The 25,853-nt window shown below is 36.4% G+C and overlaps 2 protein-coding genes across 2 annotated transcripts in view; both read left to right on the top strand.

The window, feature by feature from the left end:
• The first annotated feature begins 4,653 nt into the window (after positions 1 to 4,653).
• Positions 4,654 to 7,618, top strand: LOC127964199 (taste receptor type 1 member 1-like). The gene is made up of 4 exons (XM_052564338.1): positions 4,654 to 4,962; positions 5,065 to 5,817; positions 6,115 to 6,327; positions 7,463 to 7,618. Exons 1-4 carry the CDS (start codon positions 4,654 to 4,656, stop codon positions 7,616 to 7,618), a joined length of 1,431 nt encoding a protein of 476 aa, XP_052420298.1.
• Positions 7,619 to 13,730: 6,112 nt separating this feature from the next.
• Positions 13,731 to 25,853, top strand: part of LOC127963628 (anthrax toxin receptor 1-like) — a 56,484-nt gene continuing 44,361 nt past the window's right edge. Inside the window, exons 1-6 of the mRNA XM_052563640.1 lie at positions 13,731 to 14,218; positions 21,999 to 22,070; positions 22,369 to 22,440; positions 23,268 to 23,349; positions 23,625 to 23,658; positions 25,064 to 25,143. Of these exons, the coding sequence (XP_052419600.1) occupies positions 14,076 to 14,218; positions 21,999 to 22,070; positions 22,369 to 22,440; positions 23,268 to 23,349; positions 23,625 to 23,658; positions 25,064 to 25,143 (483 nt within the window). The 5' untranslated portion in view covers positions 13,731 to 14,075. The remainder of the gene's footprint in view (positions 14,219 to 21,998; positions 22,071 to 22,368; positions 22,441 to 23,267; positions 23,350 to 23,624; positions 23,659 to 25,063; positions 25,144 to 25,853) is intronic.

Here is a 25,853-nt window from a genome sequence, read left to right as displayed (position 1 = left end):
CTTGGATATTATTCCTCCTTTTTTATTTAAGAAAGTTTTTATTTACATCGCTCCATATCTTTTGTTCATCATTAATCACAGTTTTGAATCTGGCATTATGCCTGACTGTTTAAAGCATGCAGTGGTTTACCCACTGCTTAAAAAACAGAATCTGGACCCATCAGTTTTAACAAACTTTAGGCCCATTTCTAATCTGCCTTTTATCTCAAAGATTCTGGAAAAAATGTGTTTTCACAGTTACAAAATGTTTTATCTGACAATTCAATGTTTGAAACATTTCAGTCAGGTAAATGCCATTCTACCGAGACTGCACTTTTGAGCGTTCTTAATGATATATTGATATCATGTGATTCAAGTGATTTTGCAGTCCTGGTGCTCTTGGATTTGATGGCTGCTTTTGATACAGTCGATCATGCTATTCTCATTGACCGTTTAGAACATTGTGTTGGTCTAAGAGGTGTTGCTCTAGATTGGTTTAAATAATATTTTGCAAATAGGAGATTTTCAGTCAAGATGGGTGAACCTTACTCGAGTTACGCTTTTTTGCCCTTTGGGGTTCCTCAGGGTTCTATTTTGGCTCCTTTGCTTTTTTTCCCTCTATTTGCTCCCACTTGGCTCAATTTTTTAGAAAACATGGTTTGTCATTTCACTGTTATATGGATGACACTCAGGTTTATTTGCCTGTCAAATGAAACTCTGTGGGTCTTGAGTCTCTTATGACATGTTTGGCAGATGTTAAGACTTGGCTTTCCTTAATTTTTTTTTAATTTTCAATGAAAAAAAAACTGAAATTATATTTGTTGGTCCATCTGAATTTTCAAATTCCCCAAAACTGGATTTGGGAGGGATGACTCTGTTTAAAATCATGGGTAAAAAACCTTGGCTTCATTTTTGATGATGGCTTAAAGTTTGACGGACAAATAAATTCAGTTGTCAAATCTAGCTTTTTTCAGCTGCGTCTGCTTTCTAAAACTAAGCCTTTTCTTTCTTTTAAAAATTTTGAAAAAGTAATTCACGTTTTTATTTCATCAAGGCTGGACTACTGTAACTCACTTTACTTTGGGATTAGCCAGACAGCTTTATCCCGCTTGCAGCTTGTTCAGAATGCTGCGGCTAGACTCTTGTGTGGGGTCAAAAGGAGGGAGCATATTACTCCTATTTTATGCTCACTAAATTGGCTGCCTGTTTGTTTTAGAATTGATTTTAAGATTTTGCTCCTCATCTTTAAATCTCTGTAAGGTTTGGCTCCACTTTATCTCAAGAAGTTGCTGACCGAGTATAAACCCTCTAGATCCCATCGGTCTTCCAACCAGGATCTGTTGTTTACCCCAAAGTTGAGGCTTAAGTGCAAGGGAGACCGTGCTTTCTGTATTGCTGCCCCCAGGCTTTGGAACGCCTTGCCACTGTCCATTAGACAATCCTCTTCTCTTAATATTTTTAGTAAGTCCAGGCTAAAGACATTTTTATTTTCAAAAGCGTTTGGCTGATGAGATATTTGTACAATTTTATTTTATTTTGTTCGTTGTGTGCTTTTCTCTGTTTTTAATGACCTAGTGGAAAGCAAATTGGTAGATGGAAGTTGTAGTTAATTGTGCTATATAAATAAATTGTCATTGTCATTACTCTGCCAACACTAGGAACTGGTTCCAAGAGTCCTGGTGGCCATGGCAAAAGGTACGGAGGAAGCGGCCAATCTCCTGAACCTTCCTCTCTGGGGACCTCTATCAGAGATGATGTCTTCTGAAATGCCAAAGTATCTGAAGACATGATTAAACATTAACTCGGCCGTTTCCATGGCCGTGGGCAGACCTTTTAGAGGGAGAAGACGACGTGATTTAGAAAATCTGTCAACACTGATCAGGATACATGTATTATTGTCGGAAGGAGGAAGATCAGTGATAAAGTCCACCCCTAGGTGTGACCACGGGCGATTAGGGACGGGCAGAGGGTGGAGCTTGCCTGATGGTAGATGGTGTGGACTCTTGGAGATGGCGCAGTCTGTACATTCGTACTCATACCTTCTGACGTCAGAAGCCATGTTGGGCCACCAGAAGCGTTCCCCTAGCAACGAGAGGGTTTCATTGACCCCCGGATGACCAGTGCCAAGAGATGTATGAGCGGAGTGCGCCGTGTCCTGGGGATGTATTGGTGTCCCGGTGGGCAACCCGGCGGGGTGTTGGCAGTGGGATTGAAGGAAGAAAGGGTCTCTGCGGACCAGGAAATGAGGCTGACAATGACTTTCTCAGAAAGTATGGTTTCAGGCTCTTCTAGGTTTGCTTCGGGGGTGTGACACCGGGACAGGGCGTCAGCCTTCACGTTCTTGGCATCTGGGCAATATGAGATGGAAAAGTTTAAGCAGGTGAAGAATAGCGCCCAGCGGGCCTGTCTTGGATTCAGCCTCTTTGCGACCCGCAAATATTCAAGGTTCTTGTGGTCTGTGAGGACTAGAAAAGGATGTTTGGCTCCCTCCAGCCAATGCCTCCATTCTTCCAAGGCCAACTTAATGGCCAGCAGCTCATGGTTGCTGATGTCGTAATTCACCTAATTCAGATCGATGGCACAGTCCCACGGCCAGAATAGGATAACCAGTGATGCAGCCCTGGAAACAGGTGTCGCCCCGCTTCAGGACCTCGCCGGTCTTCCACGAGGTGACTGGATTATGCTGCTCCAACCACGGGCAACCCTAGGATGATGTCAGTGGTGGATTCCTCCAGAACCAGCAGGTGGATCTCCTCTTGATGGAATAGTCTGGTTTGGAGGGTGATGGGGCCCACACTATAACGAACACATCTTTGATTCAAAGGCTTTCCAGTTATTGTGTGGACCTGGTAAGCTGACGGCGTTGCCGTGGTAGCAAGCTTGAGTTGATGGCAGAGGGCACTGGAGATGAAGTTGCCGGCTGACCCAGAATCGAGGAGGGCGGAAACTGGAAGAGAGATGTCAGCAGCAGTAAGTGTCACTATAGTGGTGAGTGGTTTCATTTGATACTACGAAGGGAGAATGGCACTCATCATGGGATGAGGAGGACGGACAGGGCATACGGAGATGATATGCCCCGGAGATGCACAGTAGAGACACCGATTCTGGCCCAGCCGTCTATGTCTTTCAGCAGCAGTGAGTCGATAGGAATCGATGAGCATGGGCTTGCTTGCTGGTTCTGGGGAGCTGACTGCCTCTGGTCAGCAGAGTGGCGAGTTGGCATACGCCTGGCCCCTGGTGCTCTTCGAGGCATGACTGCATACGGGTGGAAAAGCGGATGGAGAGTTGAATGAAGCATTCTAGCCCGATGGTGTCCTCATATGCAGCGAGATGCAACCGCACTCGAGGTTCCAATCCCTGATGGTAGGTAGTAAGCAAGGCCTGCTCATTGCATCCGCTGGTGGCCGCTAGAGTCCTGAACTGAAGAGCATATTCATTGACAGACATTTTCCCTGTTTCCAGTTATAAAGCTTCTCACCAATAGAAGAGTCCCAAGCTGGTTTGCCAAAAACTTCTCGGAAATGGTCGATGAAGCTAGAATAAGACTGGATAACTGGGTTATTTTGTGTCCAAATTGAATCGGCCCACTGAAGTGCTTTACATTGCAATTGAGATATCAGGAAGGCCACCTTAGATCTTTGGGTAAGTGCGGTTGCATCTCCAGGACCAGCGAGCATTGGAACAGGAATCCGCTGCAGTCCTCCGCCAAACCAGTGTTGGGCGCCGGCTAAATAAAGATAAATGTCTTGCTATATAATGTGTTTATTGAACCAATCAGATAAGAGTAAATGGAGAGTCAGCGAGACCCTCATTTAATTGGCTACAAGAAGGTGGTGGACCAGCCCTCTCCCTCACACTTGCAAAATTGCTAGTCGCATGTTTTGTGTGTTTGATTTCTTTCCAGGTGTCCCCCACGTATTGTGTTAATTTGCCGAAGGTGTTTCCTATTTTGTTACATTAGTACCAGGTGTTCCTCATTCTCCCATTTGTCTTTTGGGACAAACAAAACCAAAATGATTCCAGTTTAGAGTTCATTTGTCAGCTGTTAAACATGTTCTGTGAGTTTAGGAGGTTACCCTTTGTTTCACAATAGTTTTATTTGAAAATGTGTGTGTGTGTGTGTATGGATATATATAAACAGCATATGAGGAGACATATGTGGTTTAATGCTCTATTTATTAACTGATTGACATATGCTTTGAGAGTTTAGATATGGAAATGGACTTATGTATCATTGAATATAGTGGTTTAAGCAAATTGAAATGTGTTTTAAGAAAATTAAGTTTAGAATATAAGCCTGACTGCTTTTAAATGGCTAGCCATGGCACATCCTCTTTTCAGGACCAACAACCCATCATAAACAATGCTTCTTAGTAACATATACATTTTGCTTGTAGGCTTTACTGATTGTTTATTTTTCAAAGTTTCTTGGTCAACTTCTAAATTCAGCTTAGAAGGAGATTACTTATTGGGTGGCCTTTTCCCTTTACATGAAATAGAACATGAAACAACCCTGTTTTCCACAGAATCCACTGAATGTTTCAGGTAAGCAAGTCCTTTTACCATTCTAGGGTTATCAGTACACAGTAATGTGAATCAAAGCAGCATTTCCATGTGAATCAAGTCACAATTCTAAACTGAATATTCAATTGCATACTACTAACTTACTCACTGATGTTTTTAAGGCACAGTTCCTCAAAATCTGGATATCAGATGATGCAAGTAATGAGATTTGCTGTTGAAGAGATTAATAACTCAACAACTCTTCTGCCCAATGTGTCTCTGGGCTATGACATTTTTGACCACTGTTCTAATATAAAGAATTTAAATACAGTCTTAAATTTAATCTCCAAGAATGGCTTAATAAGACCTAAAGAAATACTCAACAACTATCAGCCTAAAGTGATTGCTTTAACAGGACCATATGGAAGCTCAAAAACTATTACTATCGCACCACTGATCACAATGGACCTTATACCATTGGTAAATTGTTTATTTTTATAAAGTTTAAATAATGAAACATATACTTCCTACCTTTTTGGATTATCAGGTTGCTACATATGAGTCTTTACTTCTCTTTTAAAGGTGAACTATGGAGCTACTAGCTATGCATTAAGCGATAAACGTCAGTATCCTTCTTTTGTGAGAACAATCCCTAGCAACAAAGACCTGATAGAGATGATTATTCACATCATACGGTGGTTTGGATGGAACTGGGTTGCCTTTCTTGGTAGCCAAGATGATTACAGTTCAGATGGACTAAAGCTGTTTAACAAGTATATAAAAAATACTGGCATTTGTTTGGCCTATCAAGAGGGTCTAAGTCTAAATGCAAACTATGGTCTAACACTTAAAAAGATTGATAAGCTCAAAATTAATGTCATTGTTGTTTTTGCTGTGCCACAATATGCAAGCAAAATTATCAAAGCAGCCATAGCAAACAACATCCAAGACAAAGTATGGATTGCAAGTCAAGCATGGGCTATGAATCAGCAACTTCCAAGAGAGCCAGGAATTGGAAAAATTGGCACAATCATTGGCATTACAGAGAGACTGTTGTCATTGCCTGGATTCAATGAATTTGTCTATAAAATCAGTAGAATAACCGATATTAGCCATAATTATAGAGCTGAGACTGGCATCCTGGGGATGAGAAAGACATGTAATCAAGTTTGTGATTACTGCTCTTTGTTGACTGCAGAGGAGATCATAAATGAAAATCCCACATTCTCTTTTGCCATCTATGCTGCCATATATACCATAGCTCATGCGTTACATAAGGTTCTGCAGTGCGACATGAATGAATGCCACAAAAACACAATGCTCAAACCATACATGGTAAGTGAATTTATCTGAATCCATGACAAGCAAACTATTTTTAAAATTACATAATTGAAGTAATGTTTTAATTAATTAAATAATGAATTATCATATATCTGTTTACAAAATAAATTATATACTATATATTGTAGTATTGTTTAATTATGTAACTTTAATAAAATAGAAGTAATTTAAATGTTATTAATTTTATAGTAATATGATAATAATAATAATAATAATAAATGATGATGATGATTGTTATTATTATTTAAAAGTAATGTGTCTTTTTTTTTATTTGAACACACCTCACAACAGCTTCTTAAAGAGATAAGTAATTTGGATTTTCCACTCAATGGCCGTCAGGTGAAATACAATGACCATTATGATCCAACAATCAGTTATGCAGTTGTGCTCTGGCGCACTGATGTGAATCCTCCACAGTTTGAGATGGTTGGCACATATGATACTCATCCTGAAATTACTTTTAGTATCGACAACTCTCTCATGCCATGGAATAACAATGGTTCTGTAAGTCATCTTTTTGTTAAACCTTTATATGAACATTTAGGTTAACTAGTTTGACCAATAACATGCAGGTATGGTACATAATCGACCGATCGTGGCGTGTGCGAAGGTGAGATCTACAGAGAACGATCAAAGCAATGCAAATGTACGTACATGTCAGGTGTTTGTTCGTTCATTCAACTTGAAATATTGAACATCCTAGAGTGCTGAATGCATGTGCATATTGGGTGTCCTAATGGGCCTATTTACACCTGGACACTTAATTCTATTTGATAAAAAGTTTCCATTTACACTTGGCCACATAAATGTGTTTTCCCTTAAGTTGTATATAAATCTGGTCTTCAATTTAACAGAGTTCACACCAACGAAAGCAAGAGATATGCACTGCATTTTATGTTATTCATTATCAGCTAATTTCAAGATCAAATACTACAACAGGAGAGAGTGTGGCATTAGCAGGAAAGATAGGTTAGTCTCAGTATTTTTAATGAAGTGTGCTGAGTCCCTGCATCTTACTTTCAGTTTCATTTGTTGTGGTTTGCATATTAGCTTGCAGAAGAGATACTCTGCTACTCATCCATGGTGATGCGTGTTGCAATGGCGTTGTCATATCTGACTATAACATGCCACATAGCCTATAAAACATTCTCACACATTCATTTTTTTAATATTTTGGGAGGAAAAAAAATTGCATATGTGGTTTCAACAACCATATGCATTTATACTTGTCCAGTTTCGTCTGGAATGCAGCCATGGAATTTAAATCAGATCGCTCAAACCACTTCAGGAGGTGGTCACCTCCTGAAGTGGTTTGATCAATCGGATTTAAATGCATCTTGAAAGTGTTTTGGAGAGCATTTTCACCTGTTCTTTTGACGATCAGATAGCTATCAGATCAGAGAAAACACATTAAGTGACCAGGTGAAAACAGGCTCAATGTGTCAAATTTACGAGGACACAAAGAGACACACTTTCTGAAACTTTTTTGCATAAATTTTCCATTATCTTCACTGCTGCACACTACAAACAATTGGCACCTGAAGACAGAAAAGCATGTCATGGTGTTGACATTCATTGTAGTAAATTTCCATTTTGAAAGGGAACTAACTGTCTGTACACATTTACTTGTTCTTTAAAGGTTATATTCTCAAACTGCTCTGTTGAGTGTAAGGCGGGATATTCAAGGCAAACTGAAGGATTTCATAGTTGCTGTTTTTCCTGTAAAAAATGCCCATCCAACAGCTATGTGGATTTTTCTCGTAAGTACCTTAAGCAGAGGTTGATGAGATTTTAAGATAAAGATAGTCTACCTAAAAAATTTAACTGTCATTACGTACAGTGCCTTGCGAAAGTATATTGACAAAGCAAAAACAGAACTGTCACATCTTAGTAAATGCTTAGTAAGTGCTGAAGCACCTTTAAATTCCATCAATTGTTTGGCCAGGACTTCCAGTTCTAGGAAGAGTCAAATTTTTCAATGAAGCAGAATTTTTTTCTGAACTCTTCCCAAGATGTGTGGCTTAATGCAAACCTGTTTCTGAGCTCTACAGGCAGTTATTTTGACCTCAGGGCTTGGTTTTTGCTCTGATATGCATTATCAGCTGTTAGACCGTTTATTTAGACAAGTGCCTTTCCAAATTATACCCATTCAATTGAATTTGTCACATGTTAACTTCACTCAAAGTGTAGTGGCATCTACAAGCAATATGAATTCCTGACTTAAATTTCAACTGTCCAAGATAAGAGTATGAATACTTATGCAATGGAATCATTTTAGTTTTTTAATTTGAATAAATTAGCAAAGATGTTAATAACCAGGTTTTTCTTTTGGTTTACCATTATGGTGTATGGAGTGTAGATTGATGTGGAGAAAAAATAATAATTGAAAGTTTAACAGTTTAACATAAGGCAGTAAGATAATAAAAATTGGAAAAAAATGAAAGGGTGTGAATACTTTCGCAAGGTACTGTATAAATAGGCATTTATGTTTTATGCAGAACCCAAAAGAAGATATTGTCCCACATCCAGTTACTTTTTAGAAGAAAAAAATGCAACTACTAGACATTCCAATTATTTCACTGTTTTTTTTTTTTTTTTTTCAGGGGACTTTTATACCTGTTTTCCATGTGCAGAGAGTGAATGGTCTGAGGAGGGCAGTATGGCATGTAATACACGTTCTGTTGTCTATCCTCAGTTCACAGAAATCCCCTCCATTGCTATCATACTTTTTGCCGCATGCCTAATTATTCTCCTTATTGCCATATTTTGCATTTTCGCCTACTATTACGACACACCAGTGGTAAAGTCTGCTGGCGGCAGCATGTGTTTCCTAATGCTGACCAGTTTGATTTTGTCTAGCATAAGTGTATTCTTTTTCTTTGGAAAACCTACATTTATATTTTGCCTCCTAAGAAATTCCATATTTGAATTTTTCTTTACTGTCTGTATTTCCTGTTTGACTGTCCGTTCCTTTCAAATTGTTTGTGTTTTTAAAATGGCTGCTCAGTTCCCTAAAGCACACAGCCTTTGGGTAAAACACAATGGCCAGTGGCTCTTCATTGCGTTTTCTTCTTTCCTTCATTTAATTTCTTGTGTGATATGGATGACTCTCGATCCTGTCAAACTCGTTGCAGACACATGGACTTATAAAGATCAACTTATGCTCATCTGTGAAATGGGGAACACTATAACATTTACCATAGTTGTGTTCATAAGTTGGTTTCTTGGTTTCCTGTGTCTATTGTTTTCATATATGGGAAGAGATCTGCCCAAAAATTACAATGAGGCCAAATCAATAACATTCAGTCTCATTTTGTACTATCTGACCTGGATTGCATATTTCACAGCATACCTCACTATCAAAAGCAAATACATCATCATTTTAAATGCAATTGCCCAGATATCCAGTATAAACGGAATTATCTTTAGTTATTTCATACCAAAATCTTACATTATAATATTCCAACCTCAAAAAAATACTCCTGCATACTTTCAAACATCTATTCAGAATTATACCCAAACCATTAGTAGGACTTAGACTCCGACATAACGCTGTGGCTAATACTGCCCACAGCACATTGTGTGGTAGATGAGGATTTGATTAGAACTAAAAACACGCATAAAAAGTCTTTAAAATTTATTAGATAAAGGGGTTTGATTGATAAATAACCAGTATCTAACCTGTTGAAAAAATATTTACACTTTTTTTAAACTTTATTATTAATACGTTTGATCATTAACTTAAATGCATCATCCAAACATATGAATTTAGTTCTCGGATTGACACACCTGTGACTGGCAGATCAACATGCCTGTTGATTTCACTCCAATATGGTAGTAAATTTAATTAAGCAAAATATGTAAAATGTTATGATGATATTTAACAAGGTGACTGACAGTGCAGTTTAAAAAGTGACATGATTCACGTAACTAAGCAACAGAGAATCCATTAAAGACAAAATAATGAAAAGTACTATGTCCCAAAGCTTGCCTACTATTCTGCTACATACTAAAATGTATATACTTTATCTTCACAAAAAGAGTACATAATTTTAGGGCATAGTATAAATGAGGATGCCACATTAGCCTGACTCAAACTTTGTTTAAAACCTGGCTTAGATTCTTTATTATTATGTTACACAAACACAAAGGCAGAGAAGGGGGATCTATTCTGGGGATCAATCTGCATTATGAATTTAAATCTAAATGGAATGTAAACACAAATATTTGTTGTTGTTGTTGTTTGTTTGTTTGTTTTTTACTTGTAATAAAGAACATTTTCAAGGCCTCAATAATATGGTGTCAAGTCAAGTCACCTTTATTTATATAGCGCTTTAAACAAAATACATTGCGTCAAAGCATCTGAACAACATTCAGCAGGAAAACAGTGTGTCAATAATGCAAAATTACAGTTAAAGGCAGTTCATCATTGAATTCAGTGATGTCATCTCTGTTCAGTTTAAGTAGTGTCTGTGCATTTATTTGCAATCAAGTCAACGATATCGCTGTAGATGAAGTGACCCCAACTAAGCAAGCCAGAGGCGACAGCGGCAAGGAACCGAAACTCCATCGTTGACAGAATGGAGAAAAAACCTTGTTGGGGGGCAGTTCTCCTCTGACCAGACGAAACCAGCAGTTCAATTCCAGGCTGCAGAAAAGTCAGATTGTGCAGAAGAATCATCTGTTTCCTGTGGTCTTGTCCTGGTGCTCCTCTGGGACAAGGTCTTTACAAGGGATCTGTATCTGTGGCTCTAGTTGTCCTGGTCTCCGCTGTCTTTCAGGGATGTAGAGGTCTTTTCTAGGTACTGATCCACCATCTGGTCCGGATACGTACTGGATCCGGGTGACTGCAGTGACCCTCTGATCTCTGATCTCCGGTGACCTCAGAATAAGAGAGAAACAGACTAATATTAGCGTAGATGCCATTCTTCTAATGATGTAGCAAGTACATCGGGTGGTATGGGAAGTGTTCCGAGTTCACCTAATTAGTTCACCTAACGGATTTGGATATTAAAAGCATATTAGTTTGTTAATATGTGTTTCGACGGGCCGCGAATAAAAATAGAGCTGAGTATCATCCGCATAAAAGTGAAAGCTAACACCATGTTTCCTGATGATATCTACCAAGGGTAACATATAAAGCATATCGTACTGAGCCTTGAGGTACTCCATACTGCACTTGTGATCGATATGATACATCTTCATTCACTGCTACGAACTGATGGCGGTCATATAAGTACGATTTAAACCATGCTAATGCACTTCCATTAATGCCAACAAAGTATTCAAGTCTATGCAAAAGAATGCTGTGGTCAATTGTGTCAAACGCAGCACTAAGATCCAATAAAACTAATAAAGAGATACACCCACGATCAGATGATAAGAGCAGGTCATTTGTAACTCTAAGGAGAGCAATCTCAGTACTATGATACGGTCTAAATCCTGACTGGAAATCCTCACATATGCCATTTTTCTCTAAGAAGGAATATCATTGTGAGGATACCACCTTTTCTAGTATCTTGGACAGAAAAGGGAGATTCGAGATTGGTCTATAATTAACTGAGATCAAGTTTTGGTTTTTTGATGAGAGGCCTAATAACAGCAAGTTTGAAGGTTTTGGGGACATATCCTAATGACAATGAGGAATTAATAATAGTCAGAAGAGGATCTATGACTCCTGGAAGCACCTCTTTTAGGAGCTTAGATGGTATAGGGTCTAACATACATGTTGTTGGTTTAGATGATTTAACAAGTTTATACAATTCTTCCTCTCCTATAGTAGAGAATGAGTGGAACTGTTCCTCAGGGGGTCTATAGTGCACTGTCTGATGCGATACTGTAGCTGACGGCTGAATGGTTGCAATTTTATCTCTAATAGTATAAATTTTAGAAGTAAAGTAGTTCATAAAGTCATTACTGCTGTGATGTTGGGAAATGTCAACACTTGTTGAGGCTTTATTTTTCGTTATTTTAGCCACTGTATTGAATAAATACCTGGGGTTATGTTTGTTTTCTTCTAAAAGAGAAGAAAAGTAATCGGATCTAGCAGTTTTTAATGCTTTTCTGTAGGATAGGTTACTTTCCCGCCAAGCAATGCAAAATACCTCTAGTTTTGTTTTCATCCAGCTGAGCTCCATTTTTGGGGTGTCATACTGGTTTCCTTAACCTTCCATAAGCGTAAAGGAGCAACTGTATTTAAAATACTAGAAAAGAGAGAGTCCATAGTTTCTGTTACATCATCAAGTTGTTCTGAGGTTTTGGATATGCTAAGGAATTCGGATACATCAGGAAGATAACTTAAAAAGCAGTCTTTTGTGGTAGAAGTGATGGTTCTTCCATACTTGTAACAAGAAGTATAATTTACAATTTTGGTTATATGAAGTTTGCACAAAACTAAATAATGATCTGAGATATCATCACTTGGCTGCATAATTTCAACACTATCAACATCAATTCCATGTGACAGTATTAAATCTAGAGTATGATTTCGACAATGAGTAGGTCCTGAAACGTGTTGTCTAACCCCAATAGAATTCAGAATGTCTATAAATGCTAATCCCAATACTTTTATCTTTTTCATTATCAGCATGGATATTAAAATCCATGCTGTACAATATGAAATATTTTTCTCATAATTTACAAGTAGTTGAAAACATTAAATATATTGTTAGTAATCAGCTGGACAAAATAAATAACACTAGCCTAGTGGTTTTTGGATATTTTACTTCAAATATCTTACAAATTGTACCTTTAAGTCATTTGTGGATTAATGCGAATTGGAGACGTGAACTGTTTAAAACGATTCAGTTCGATTTTGTGAACTGGTTAAAAAAGATCGCGAACTGGATATCACAAACTGCTTTGTTTTGAACTCTCTCACAACAGACACGGAAGAGAAGACAATGCTGAATAAAGTCGTAGATGTTGCTATTTTTGGGCCAAAATGTATTTCCAATGCTTCAAAATATTCTAACTGACCCTCTGATGTCACATGGACTACTTTGATGATGTTTTTCTTACCTTTCTGGACATGGACAGTGTCCCGTACACACAGCTTCAATGGAGGGACTGAGAGCTCTCGGACTAAATCTAAAATATCTTAAACTGTGTTCCGAAGATAAACGGAGGTCTTACAAGTTTGGACAACGTGAGGGTGAGTCATTAATGACATAATTTAGATTTTTGGGTGAACTATCCCTTTAACAACTCAGATATTTTAATTTAAATATATCTGACTGATAAAACATAATAATTCCTCTTGTTGTGTATCATTCCTTAATGTATATATTTATCATTAAAATTTATTAAAATATAATATGATCCTTAAGCTTTTGAGAAACATTTATTTGTTCCTCTCTTCACTGTATTGCATTGTTTTTTTTTAAATTAAGCATTTAAAAATCATACAGTATTACTAAGACATATTATTGAGTTGTATAATAATTTCATATTATTATAGAGTGAATTAATATTTATATAATTTCATGTAAATGATCTGAAGTAAATATCTCATTGATTACTTTACAGAATTTCATCATACATTTTGCCCATATAAACATCAGCAACTGCACAAAATTGCATATAAAAAACGCATGCTAACACATGCATACTTACATTATTTATATTTTTTCTAAATGTTCAATAAAGTAGTATACATATAGATTTTTTTATGTAAAGCTTTACAGGAAGAAAGTTTGGAATTCGATCAAATGTGATGCTGTCAATATACAAACATTTTCAGTAAAATTTCTTACCACTAGATGGCAAAATAACAAGCTTAATAACTTTTTGGGTTTCTTTATTACTTAAAAAAAAAAGAGTATGGAAAGTTGTTGTGGAGTCAAGGGGCTGAGAGAGACAATGATTTTGCGACACACACACACACACACACAAGCACACTCCATCAATCTAGCAGCAACTGGGGTAGCAAGCAGAAGTGTGTCAGACTTTGGGGTGCATGTGCACATTTACATGCATGCATTTGCCTTCTAGAACTTCTTTCTAACCAATAATCTTTCTTAAAGATATTTTCTTTTTCTTTTTTTTCATAAAACCTACACTCTACTGCCACAGGACAGAAACAAAGACAAATCTAATCTTTTGGAGAATGGTTTCTCCAAATTAACTGCAAAGAACAGCTGCAAGGATTACAAATTGTCAAGGACCCTGTGGAACATTCATTTTCTCTCATGGTCACATTTGTATTTTTCCTGTAGTCCTGATTTTGCTTGACTCAAACAGTGCTTTACAACATGTGCAGACTTTGGAGGATAGCAGTTTTGCTCTGTGTCAAATTGGTGGACACCGCGAATGGAAATAGAGCACTCGTGCCAGAAAGAGGGACAGCGGCTTCCTCCTGCTATGGAGGTTTTGACCTCTACTTTGTACTAGACAAGTAAGTTATCCTAAAAAATGTTTCAATACATGGTTAACACAGTGTACATGCTGTGTTGGCATCTGTATATCATGTAAGGCTCACTTTGTTTGAGGGCTTTAACCCATTGTTTTTAATTTTTTTTTTTTTTTTTTTTTTTTTTTAGAGAGATATACGGTCTATTTTGTGGCAAGGTTTTAGGTTAAGTGATGCTTTCATTTACTGTATTAATGTTTTATCCTTACTACAGTAACTACATTTTTACATCTAGGTTTTTTCTCCCCTTACATCAATTGTTTTGTACTTATATTGTTTTACTTTTTGTGAAGTATTTTGCCTGAATAGTGTGCATATGATATATTTCTTTAAAACAATTGCCATGTTTGATATTTCATTGTTTAGTGCATAATGACATTCACACAATGTTTGCAAGAGAGAGAGAGAGAGAGAGAGAGAGAGAGAGAGAGATTCTAACAATAAAGATAACTGTTTTCCCATGTCTCTTCCAATAACAATAATGCATGAGGTGGGAAAATGGCATGTTAGGGGTCAATGTGGACACGCTGGCTGGATGCAAGTGCTGCCCCTTGAGGACAGTTTACAAATATGCAGCAATGAGCCAAAAGACTGCAAGAGAAGGATAGATTAAACAGCTGGGTTAAGAGGCCATTTGCCATATTGGTTCCCACATATGCAGTTTAATAGAAAAGTAATCTACACTAAAAAAAAAAAAAAAAAAAAGTTCCTATGATTTAGGATTTGTTTTGAAATAGTTTTTACCTTGAAATTGCTATTAGATAAAAATAAAATTAAAAAAGCAAGTAATATTGAATTGTATTTGAAATTTTGAGTGTTTTCTTTTCAGATGTTACTTTTTATATTTTAGAAATGATTGTTGTGCATTATGACTACAAACTGAGGTTGTTTTACTCTTGTTTGATCATTTACTTGGCATGTCGCAAGCTACCTTGACCTAATTTTGGCAGGCATTGTTGCGAAAGCCCTAGGACTTATAAAAGCACATGGAAAATCAATTACATACAGTTCTAAAATCTGTCATCACACTGTGATGTTTACCTGTGTGCTGTTAGCTTTTTTTATACAATATATATGCACACACATGAACATAGAATAGATTGGATGTGGATCGCAGTTTCCAACTATTTTGTTTCAGTCTAAACTTTTAACGCTGCTTGGCAACTTTTCCACTGATTGTTACGTTCATGTTCGATAACTGTTTTAAGTATAAAAAACACAGCTGTGTAAAACATTCCTCACGACTTGCATGTCAGTTCAGCTGTGAATCTGATGTTATTGTTGGACAGATTCATACTGTTATACAGTGACATACAGCTATATGCCAACTGATTTCCACTTTAGTGCCTTGGTTACTGCAAATCAAATTAGTTTTCATTTCATTAAATTTTTATTTTATTTTATTTTTTCAGGAAGACAATTTTCCTGAACATGACGATATTGATTATGTTATTGTCTGTTGGTGCAAAGAACATTTATAATGCAATATTCATGTAGTGTTCAGTCATTATCAGCACCCAGTGGCTGAGCAACAGCATGATTTCATCATCTTTCATCATACACAAGACTTATGAAGTCAAATATTACGGTTCTACTAGATACACAAAATAAATTCTAGAAATGATATGGAGAATAAAGTTAATGAATGCCCTGATGACAGAACATGCCATGTAGTCCAAATTCCTGAAAATGCTAGTGCAAGTTTTCTATTTTGCATTTGTACAATTTAATACAACAATTTAAATTCAATTAAATTACATTAAAAAAATTATAATTATTGTTTTTATTATTCTTATATAAATCAATAATTAATTTGAAATTAGTGAAATTATTCTCTCTCCACCCTCGATAACACGACTTAGGTGCCCTTGAGCAAGGCACCGAACCCCCAACTGCTCCCCGGGTGCCGCAGCATAAATGGCTGCCCACTGCTTCGGGTGTGTGTTCACTGCTGTGTGTGTGTGCACTTTGGATGGGTTAAAAGCAGAGCACGAACTCTGAGTATGGGTCACCATACTTGGCTGTATGTCACGTTACGTCACGTTACATCACTTATATATACATTGTGTGCGTGCGTGTGTGTGTGTGTGTGTAAATTTTCTCTAGAATGATTTATAATGTGCTTCAATGGGAATAAAGCTCATAATTGCTTATAATTCAACATTGTAGCTTTTCTTATTGTACAAAATACTAAATCTTTATTTCCAGTAAATAATAAAATCTATTTGAACCCAACTGTACTATTGAAGCAAAAAAGCAAAGACAGAAACCGTCAAATGCAGTCAAATCTGACGTTTGCAATAGCCAAGTCAAGTCACCTTTATTAAGCGCTTTAAACAGTACAGGTATGATTCAATGATGCAAACAGAATAGAATTTTGCTGCAAATCAGCTCTAAAAAAGGAAGACAATAGTAAACAGTCATAAAGCAAATTCAGTTCACTGTTAATTCAGTTCAGTTTAAGTCAATCAATAATTGAACTGGTTTAATTAATCTTTAAAGCAGCTTTGGAGAAAACAATAATGTCATCGTCCAGCTCACTTCATTTCTTAATCAACAGTGTCAGGGAATTGAAGTCATTAATTTTGCCAAATATTAAGGAAAAATGCCTAACTAAGAAAGGTGAAAGTAGTAAGAAACCCAAAATCCATCGGTGACAAAAATGGAGTGAAAGAAAACCTTGAGAGAAACCAGGCTCAGTCGGGAAGGCCAGTTCTCCTCTGGCCAACAGTTGTCATATTCATGTATTTTAAAATGCTACAGCAGATATAAACATAACTGGTCAGTCTGTGTAAAAGTCTATTATCTTCAGCTGACAAGAAAAGATGCAACAGAATGTATTTAGTATTTAAAACAGAAGCCTTCTAACTATGATGGGATAATGCCCACCATTAAGTTCTGGTTGTGATTAAAACGGGTTCGTTTATCAACACAAATCAATCAGCAATCACTTGGATGTGAGTTATGGGAAAGTCAGAGCTTGGTTGCTCTACTTATGGGCCATTTCTGCGGCTTCACTTTATAGCTGTGGGCTTGACGGTTTTGGCTCCTGTGCTCAGGAGGGTCTGTGAAGGCCATTTACCATTCTCCTCCATTCATTCAGCTCAAGAGCTTCTGCAGACAGTGCAACAAGAGAACAGTTGAGAAACCGGTGGGAATGAAGAAACGTGTTATGAAACTAATAATGTCACTCAACTCTAATGACCAAGAAGGCCTGTTGTTGTTTCTGGAACAATTCTAGAGCTTCTGCTTCTATTTGGTCAATAATATCCAGTGATCAAAATATTTGAACGTTGTCCTAAATGTGTAACATACCTTTCTCTGCCAACTTGACATATCAACTTAGAATAACTAGTTGACAATTTTTCAGCAGTAACGCAACTGAATGTTAGTTTTTACCTTGCAATGAAGAGATGCAAAAAGCAAAACTCCGTTGCAAAAGCCTTTAAATGTCATCTGAAATGTTAATCTAAAAGTAGCAGTTTTATCTAGCTTATATATATATATATATATATAAAGAGAGAAACATATATAAAGTTTGCAAATTAATCTTTTGATCATTTTGGTTCTTTTGAATTTGTTAAACTGGTTCACACAATTTTCTGAATTATTTATGAATCGCATGATCTGTGATGAATCTTTACTTGATCGAAGAGAAAACACTAAATGTACCAAATAGAACAGACCTACAAAGGTTTGTATAGGATTTTTCGAATAAGGGACCTCACCTTGTGGAGCTGGAATTAGGGCACCACCTGCAGGTGGGTGTGTGGGTAGCAGAGGGGACCACATGTGTCAAACTTAGCTCCTGGAGCACCATTCTGCATACCATGGGAAATCAAATCATTTCCTATACAGTATGCACAAAACAGTATGCTGGAAGAGTAGTATGTCCAAAATCATAGTTTTCAAAAAACTGTGAACGAAAAGTACCCAGATCACTTACTACTTCCACCTAGATTATAAAGTGTGTAGTCGATGACACTACAATCCCATGAGGCCTCGGGAGAGGATTAATGAATGGCAGTGATGAAGTATGTCCAAATTTGGTTTATACTATTCATACTCATACTATATAGAGCATGCGTTTTTTAATGGTCATTTTTAATGAAGTAAGTTTGAGTTCAAACATGGTACCTACTAAGACAGTAAATGATTTTGGATGCACCTTCACTGTCCTGCAGAGTTTAGTTCTAACCAGCTCCAACACACCTGCCTGGAAGTTTCTGGGACTCCTAACTTCATAAGTGTGTTCATAAGTGTGTTTAATTAGGGTTTGAGCTAAACTCTGCGGACAATGGTCCTCCAGGTGCTCAACATAATTTATGTTTGTAATGTCAGTATTGATGAATTAGGAGTTGACTGTATGAATACATAGACTCAAGCTCTCAGCAAGGCTGCCATTGTTACAATAGGTCATGGCATTATTATTATTATTATTATTTAAAGAAGGCCTACCATACTATACTACCTACTATATTTAATTAGTTATATCAGTTGTTAGATTTTGGAACATATTTTTATATTGACCTATTTCAACTTTATTGTTTTGCTTATGAAAATTCTATACTTTTTACAACACTGTAATGATTTTTGTGACTGGCTGACTATACAATATACTTTGCTTAACTGAACAGTAAAGCATTCAATACTTCTGGTACAGTTTATAACCAAGCCTTCACATTATGATTTAATCATGGTTTTATTAATCATGTGGCTCTGAACACCAAACTATTCCTGATCAAAGGTTAAATATAATGGGAAACCTTATGTACTAGGCTAACTGCTATTGTTTTGAGCCCAGCTATAATTGAAATGCCCTCATTGAACTGTTCTCATTCTGAAATGAAAGCCAAGAGATGCGGTTGGGGGTGGGTTTTGCACTCTCATCCATTCCCAAGAATTATCTAAACCTTTGGGTTAGGGAGGAACTGAATAATGTGACAATCCAGTCCAATTTCAGTGAAAATGAATAGGCAATCTTGGGCAGCTGTATGAAGGCTAGTTCATTAAGAGTTATAGCTATATAAATACATCCTTCGCTTTTACACGCTCACACACACATACCAGTTGCCTCTTGTTAAACCATTTCACCATCAGCTCCAGATGTCCCAAACCCGTCCTGCTTTGGCTGCTTTAGAGGCCTGGATCTCTCTAACAATGGAAAAACAGTGAGAGGGAGAGAAAAAAAAGAGGGAGGAGGACTGAGGCAGTGCCTAAACAATCCAGATACCTTTGCCACATTATCTCACATCATCTCAATGCAATAAATAATTCTAAACGTATAATGAGTCGGAGCAGAACCTTTTTTTTTTTCAGCTAGTGGCCCCAAAGGGTATTTGGACACACTTGTGTTTCTTCAACTACAAGAATTTTTATGTCCCAGCGAGTGGCTTTTATTCAAACTAACAGATTTTTATTTTTATTTTATTTCGCTGTTGTTAGGAAAGTGTCTTGTAAAACGTTTTTACTGACTGTTCCATCATCACTTATTTTTGTTACTTTTCTAATGTCTTTTACTTTTTGTACTATTTAGTTCTTGTCACAAAACCGTATTTTCAGTTTTCAGAAGGATTCTCTCTATATTAACTAGTTGCTTATTAGCATAGACATTGCTAGCATATTGGTTGTTTATTAGTATTATTAAAACACATAGTAATGCCTTATACTGCATGATCATATTTTAGATCCCTTAATCTCTACTTCAAACTTAACAACTAGCTTACCAACTCTTAATAAGCAGCAAATTGTAAGTTTATTAAAGCAAAACGTTAACATAATACCTAGCTAATAGTGAGAATTGGTCCCCAAACTAAATTTTGACTAGAGTTTTCTATTGGCTTTTGGATTATTGCAGACAATAAGCTCTGTGACCTACAAAAACATTTTGTTCATTATGATAATCTTGATGAACACAGTGAAGCTTAAATAGTCTCTACAAGTAAAAAGTTAAACACAGGGGTTTTAAACATAGGTTTTAAATTACACCATGGTCGAATGACTTTACAGTAAACTTGAAACAACTCTTTCAGTCTTTCCTGGAAAGTTTGAGTTGAATAGTTTACAGGATTGTGATTATAAACACAACGATGTGAAAGCAAACTAGTAATTATGAGTTTACCTATTCATTGTGTTTAGAGTTTAGTTTAGAGTCCCTGACAACCACTGTAGCCCATTTAGCCACTTGTTAAAACCACCTGACATACAAGCTTTAAAAAGCACTACTGAGGAATTTTTTTTTTTTTTTTTTTTTTTTTTTTTTTTTTTTGTAGATTAAATGTGCCAATATATTGTGCTTGTGCTACTGGACATATAACATATATGAAATCATATATATATATATATATATATATATATATATATATATATATATATATTTCACATGATTTCATCACAATTTGTTTGCTCATTTGCAAATGTAATACCTTGCGACTTTAGAGCCCCCTCATATTTAACATGCATTACCTAACCCTGTAGCAGATCTTTAACGGTGGAGCTGGGGAAGGTGGAGGGTTTTTGAAGTACTGCAACTGCTACAGCAAGCACTAGCCATGTATTTGAATAGCAATGATATTACTAGTAGACTGATTTATGGACCTATCAGTATACACCTTCTAAAGTTTCATTACAGAAGTTTGCATTAAGATTCGTATTATCCTAGTATTATTGTTAAACAATGAATGACCAATAATGTCTCAACACCAGCAGCCTTTAATTCTGTTTATGAATATAGAATATACAATTATATAGAATTCTAATTAATATGCCAAATATGCATACATTTCCATTCTTTTAAATCATATTAAATACAGTATGAATGTATCTATGAAAGTTTCACTGTGCCATTTCGTGAAGATAAACTGGTATAATTTACAGTGTGCCAAATCATACAGCATGCCTTGAGTACCTTATTGCTTTTATAAATGGCTTACCACTGCTCTCTTTTAAACATAGCTTTAGAAAGTACACAAGTTCTTTCACAGGCAGATTTCCAAAATATTACTGGCACTTTACTTTCTGTGGATGTAATTGTATTTGTTTTAGAGGAGTTTTCCTTCTGTCACACCCCTAGACTGTTTTGTTGTATTCCGTGTTCCAGTTTCTCCCCAGTCTGATTAGTTTGATTGCTTATTTGATTCCAGGTGTGTCTGCCTAGTTCCTTCATTGTCCTGAGTTAAAAAAAAACCAGTCAATTCTGTTTGTATTTGTCGGTTCTACTTGTTGGATTGTCTGTATTCCCTTGTTATTCCTTGGATTAAGGACTGTGTTCACTGTGAAATCTCCTGTGTATCCTCATTCCCTCGATCCGCACTCCTCGCCATCACAAATCGTGACACCTGCACAGAATCCTGCATAATTGTCAAACTAGTCATCTGTAAACTGAAATACGGAAGAGAAAACTAATTAGAAAAGAGTTGAATTTAATTAAAATTCCCAAGTAAAGTTTCACATGCATTACTACTGTATAATATAAAAAAGTATTAAGATTGTTGATCTTTGTCTTAATTCAGAGTCAATGGAATATTGACAGCTGGCATTACATTCATTCAGTCAGACAGCTGTTCTAGGAAGATAGTCGATACTCGAATGATTTCCCTCAAAGGAGCCTAAAAATGCGTCGATGTAGTTTTTGAACTGCTGCTTTAAAAAATCTTTTTCACACAGCTGTAAATCTCAAACTTGGCTATTCCTCTCAGCTTGTGAATCTTTATTGCTCCATTGATGTTCGACTTTAAGTGTCCAATATGTCTGTTTCTCCCTGCAGATCAGGAAGTGTGCAGCATCACTGGAATGAAATATATAACTTTGTGGAACATCTGGCCCATAAATTCATAAGGTAGGCAGTGTCAGAGTCTCACAAAAATCTGTGAATCTGCATAACTTTTTCTATATTTTGTGGATGAAAAAAATAAATAAATAATAATAATAATAATAATAATAATAATATACGTTGAGTGATATTGAGTGATTAGTTTCATCTCTAATTTTTATTTGGCTTAATAAACGTTCTGTAAATTATTTCAGTGAAGTATAAATAGGAATATGTGGGATTGCATTGAGACATTTGTACAATTAAATTGTGCTTTTTAAAATGATAATCTTAGTCTAACATACATGTTTGTTGTTGTATCTAGCCCTCAGTTGCGGATGTCCTTCATTGTGTTCTCTGATCAGGGCAAGATTTTGATGCGGCTTACAGAAGACAGGTGAATTAATTATTAATGTTCTCTATAGTATTTTGTGATTTAACTCAAGTCGTTCACACAAATCCTTTGCGGCATATCAGCTTTTGCAGTCTGCAAGGGTTTTTATTGTAGTATGGGTACATGCCAACAAATTACTGTAGTTTCACACTTCTGTTACCAAAAATAAAGGTCAAATCTGTCTGAATAATTTATCTGGCAGTTAATGACCCATAAAGAATGGCACATCTGCTGTAAGCCTAAACCCCTGGTCTTGACGATTGTCTCCTTAAAGGGGTAGTTCACTTAAAAATTTATATTCTGTGATTATGTCTGTTGTTCCAAACCTGAATAAGATTATTTCTTCTTTTGAACAGAAAAGAAGATATTTTAAAGTATTTTGGTAACCAAATAGAAGCCAGTAGTTTTGAATGCCATAGTAAAAAAAAAATACTATGGAAGTCAATGGCTACCAGCAACTGTTTGAACTGAGTGAACTATTCCTTTAAAACAGCACTTCAATGAATTCAACATGTGGCTCACAGTTTCTAAAGTTTGTATGCCAAATTCATTGTGACTAAGACTTTTCCATGTTTCCAGAAAACTGCTGGTTGTTAATGGTTGTCAGTGCCAATGAGTATTATTCATGGTATAATTTGTCTGTAGTTGTTGAAAATCTACTCCTTCCAGAATAAACTTACACTCCTGGTCTCCTGAATCCTCGTGTGTGTTACCAATGTTTGGTGGTTACAGTGAAACGATGCACAGACGTAGCAAGGATAAAGCATGATTGTGGCCATGAGGTATTTTTCATGCCCTTTTCTCTCTCTTTCATTGTTTGCGTTTGTCAGGGAACAAATACGGAAAGGTTTGGAGGAACTCAAAAAAGTGCTGCCAGGTGGAGACACTTTTATGCATGAAGGCATTCAGCGGGTAAGTGAACCAATAGAAACCATCTTGGCGTCAGTACCGCCCACCCAGCTATGACAAATAGCTTGAAATATCCTTCACGAAGGTTATGTTTGGCCACTACTCAGACAAATGGACCTAAAAACATAAAACAGTTCAGATTTTAAATTATCTTTCACAGCTGGTTAAATATATTCCTCATCTGTCTGTGAAATAACAAGTAACTGCGAATGTTGTTTGATCTGCTTGAGATTACAATATTTCTGATGTTTTTCTTTTCTCTTTTTTTGTGTTACTAGGCCAGTGAACAGATTTACTATGGTAACACTGAAGGTAGGCCCATTTTTGAACACATCTTGCTGAAGTTTAGACTAGTTTAAAGGTGCCATAGAATGCATTGATACAATATTGTAAATTGTTTTCTGATGTCCTCAGAGTGTGTATGCAATGTTTATCTCAAAATTCCCCACAGATCATTTTTTATAGCTTCTTGGAATTCCCACTTTTAGGGTATGAGCCAAAACGCTCTGTTTATGTGTATGTCCCCTTTAAATGAAAATGAGCTGGTGCTCCTGGCTCCCTTCCAGTGTTGCCAAGTCTGTGGTTTTCCCACAGAATTGGGCTTCTTTACACTGTTGCTGCATTTTTTTTTATGTCCGAGGGAGGTTTTGTTTTGCGAAACCTGGCAACACTGCTGCCCTCTCAGAAGAGTGCAGAGCTTCAAGATCTCATGCTCGAGGGCATAACAGTGTTACTGTCCTCACACATTGCTTTCAAACACAATTTTTAACTACCACATTCCTATTCATGATCATTTTGGTAGCACGTGAGGGCAGCATTAGTGAAAACAGGCATTGACAATGGTAGCTTTAGCAACATTATCCTTACAAAGAGACAAGAATCTCTTTGAGAACAAAACATTATGTGTGATGCTTACTTTGTCTGGATCTTTGCACAACTCCAGTGCTGAACTGCCCCCCCTTTGTGAGGCAGTCGAGTCCGGTGTAAAATGTTAGTACAAAGTATAGGACTTTTCCGGGGGGGGGCAATTCCTTCGAAAATTAAATGTAACCACCATGTCCTTAGCAGTCTATGGAAACTCCTATGTTTGTTGATGCATCCCAACACAAGACACTTTAAATGGCTTTTTGGTTCTGAAATTGTACCTCCAGCAGCTACAGCAAGAGAACAGTAATGCTGGACCGCAGCTTCTGACTCAGTATCACTCACTCACTGTGTATATGCTAATAGGGCAGAGACCATCAGAAATGGACAGGACTTTCACCGACTATGTCGTCATAAAGCACTACTCAGTAGACATTTCACATCGAATATGTCACGGAATGTACATGGGGCTACATATTGTGGGTTTTCGTCATGAGATCAGGCTTGAATAAATGATGACAGAAATTTCATTTTTGGGTCCTAAAACCCGTACCTGATAGCACATGTACATAGATCTTACAGATGTCTGTCAGATGTACACAGCTGATGCTTTCCAGATTAAGCAATCTTTAACAGATGTCCTGCAGATGAACATGTGCTATCTGGGGTATGACATTGTTGCTTATACTACGATAACCTGCAAAGCAGTCTGAACTGGTTATTTAAGCTGGTGACTAGCTGAGCCAATGTAGCTTGTTTAAGCTGTTTCAAATGGTAAAATGGATGAAAAAGGTGTAACTCAAAATCTGGCATTAAGTTGCAAACATGATGAAAACTTTGTTTCTATGTGAAGGATACCGCACAGCCAGTGTGATCATCGCCCTTACAGATGGAGAACTGCATGAAGATCTCTTCTATTATGCTGAGAGAGAGGTGAGAATGTTTAAAGCATCAGGAAGAGAAAGAAAAGAGTGGAGGACTTGGCAGTCCCTTGTAAGAAGTATGCTTTATGTTAAGAGTTTTTTATGGAAATAAATAATAGTTAAGAATATATTTAAACAAACTGAATGTAATGTTTTTGGACACTTGATTGCATGTTAATGCAATTTCATAAAAAAAATATTTTAATTGCATTTATAAGATGCCACTATGACCCTCTTAAGTAGGACTTACTGAAAGTAAATCTTTGTAATTTATAATGAAACAAATTGTCTTTAAAATATAGTTAAAGGTTTCTGCCAAATGCTTTATTGTAATTTCTGTTGTAACTTGTATATCATGTACGTAAATATATTTGTAATTACACATTTGTATGATGAAATGGCAATTTAGTGCATTTCAAAATGTTAAGACATTAAAAACACAATAGAGTTATAATTATAATTAAGTACTTTACATGTGCTTTAGAATGTTACACATCATAATCTTAAGTGTACTGTACTTAAAGCATGACAAAATATTATTAAAACATAAAAATTTAAAATCTACTTTTTATCACTTTTTATTTGACATTATTACAAAATGCATTTTAAGTCCATTTAAATAGCATTTTATTTAATTAATGTTATACTATCTACAAGTTTTTTATAGACTTTTTAGAATTTGAAGTACACTACAAGTGCACATTCATTAAAATTAAGTGT

Source organism: Carassius gibelio, chromosome B8, assembly GCF_023724105.1.
Source record: "Carassius gibelio isolate Cgi1373 ecotype wild population from Czech Republic chromosome B8, carGib1.2-hapl.c, whole genome shotgun sequence".
Taxonomy (NCBI): Eukaryota; Metazoa; Chordata; class Actinopteri; order Cypriniformes; family Cyprinidae; genus Carassius; species Carassius gibelio.
This window is presented reverse-complemented; position numbering and strand designations above follow the sequence as displayed.

What these genes read in the sequence shown, in the direction of transcription:
- LOC127964199 (XM_052564338.1), top strand. Translation starts at nt 4,654, where the DNA reads ATGTTTTTAAGGCACAGTTCCTCAAAATCTGGATATCAGATGATGCAA. An exon ending in CAATGCTCAAACCATACATG is followed by an intron (nt 5,818 to 6,114) that starts GTAAGTGAATTT and finishes ACCTCACAACAG; the next exon opens with CTTCTTAAAGAGATAAGTAA. An exon ending in CATGGAATAACAATGGTTCT is followed by an intron (nt 6,328 to 7,462) that starts GTAAGTCATCTT and finishes TGTTCTTTAAAG; the next exon opens with GTTATATTCTCAAACTGCTC.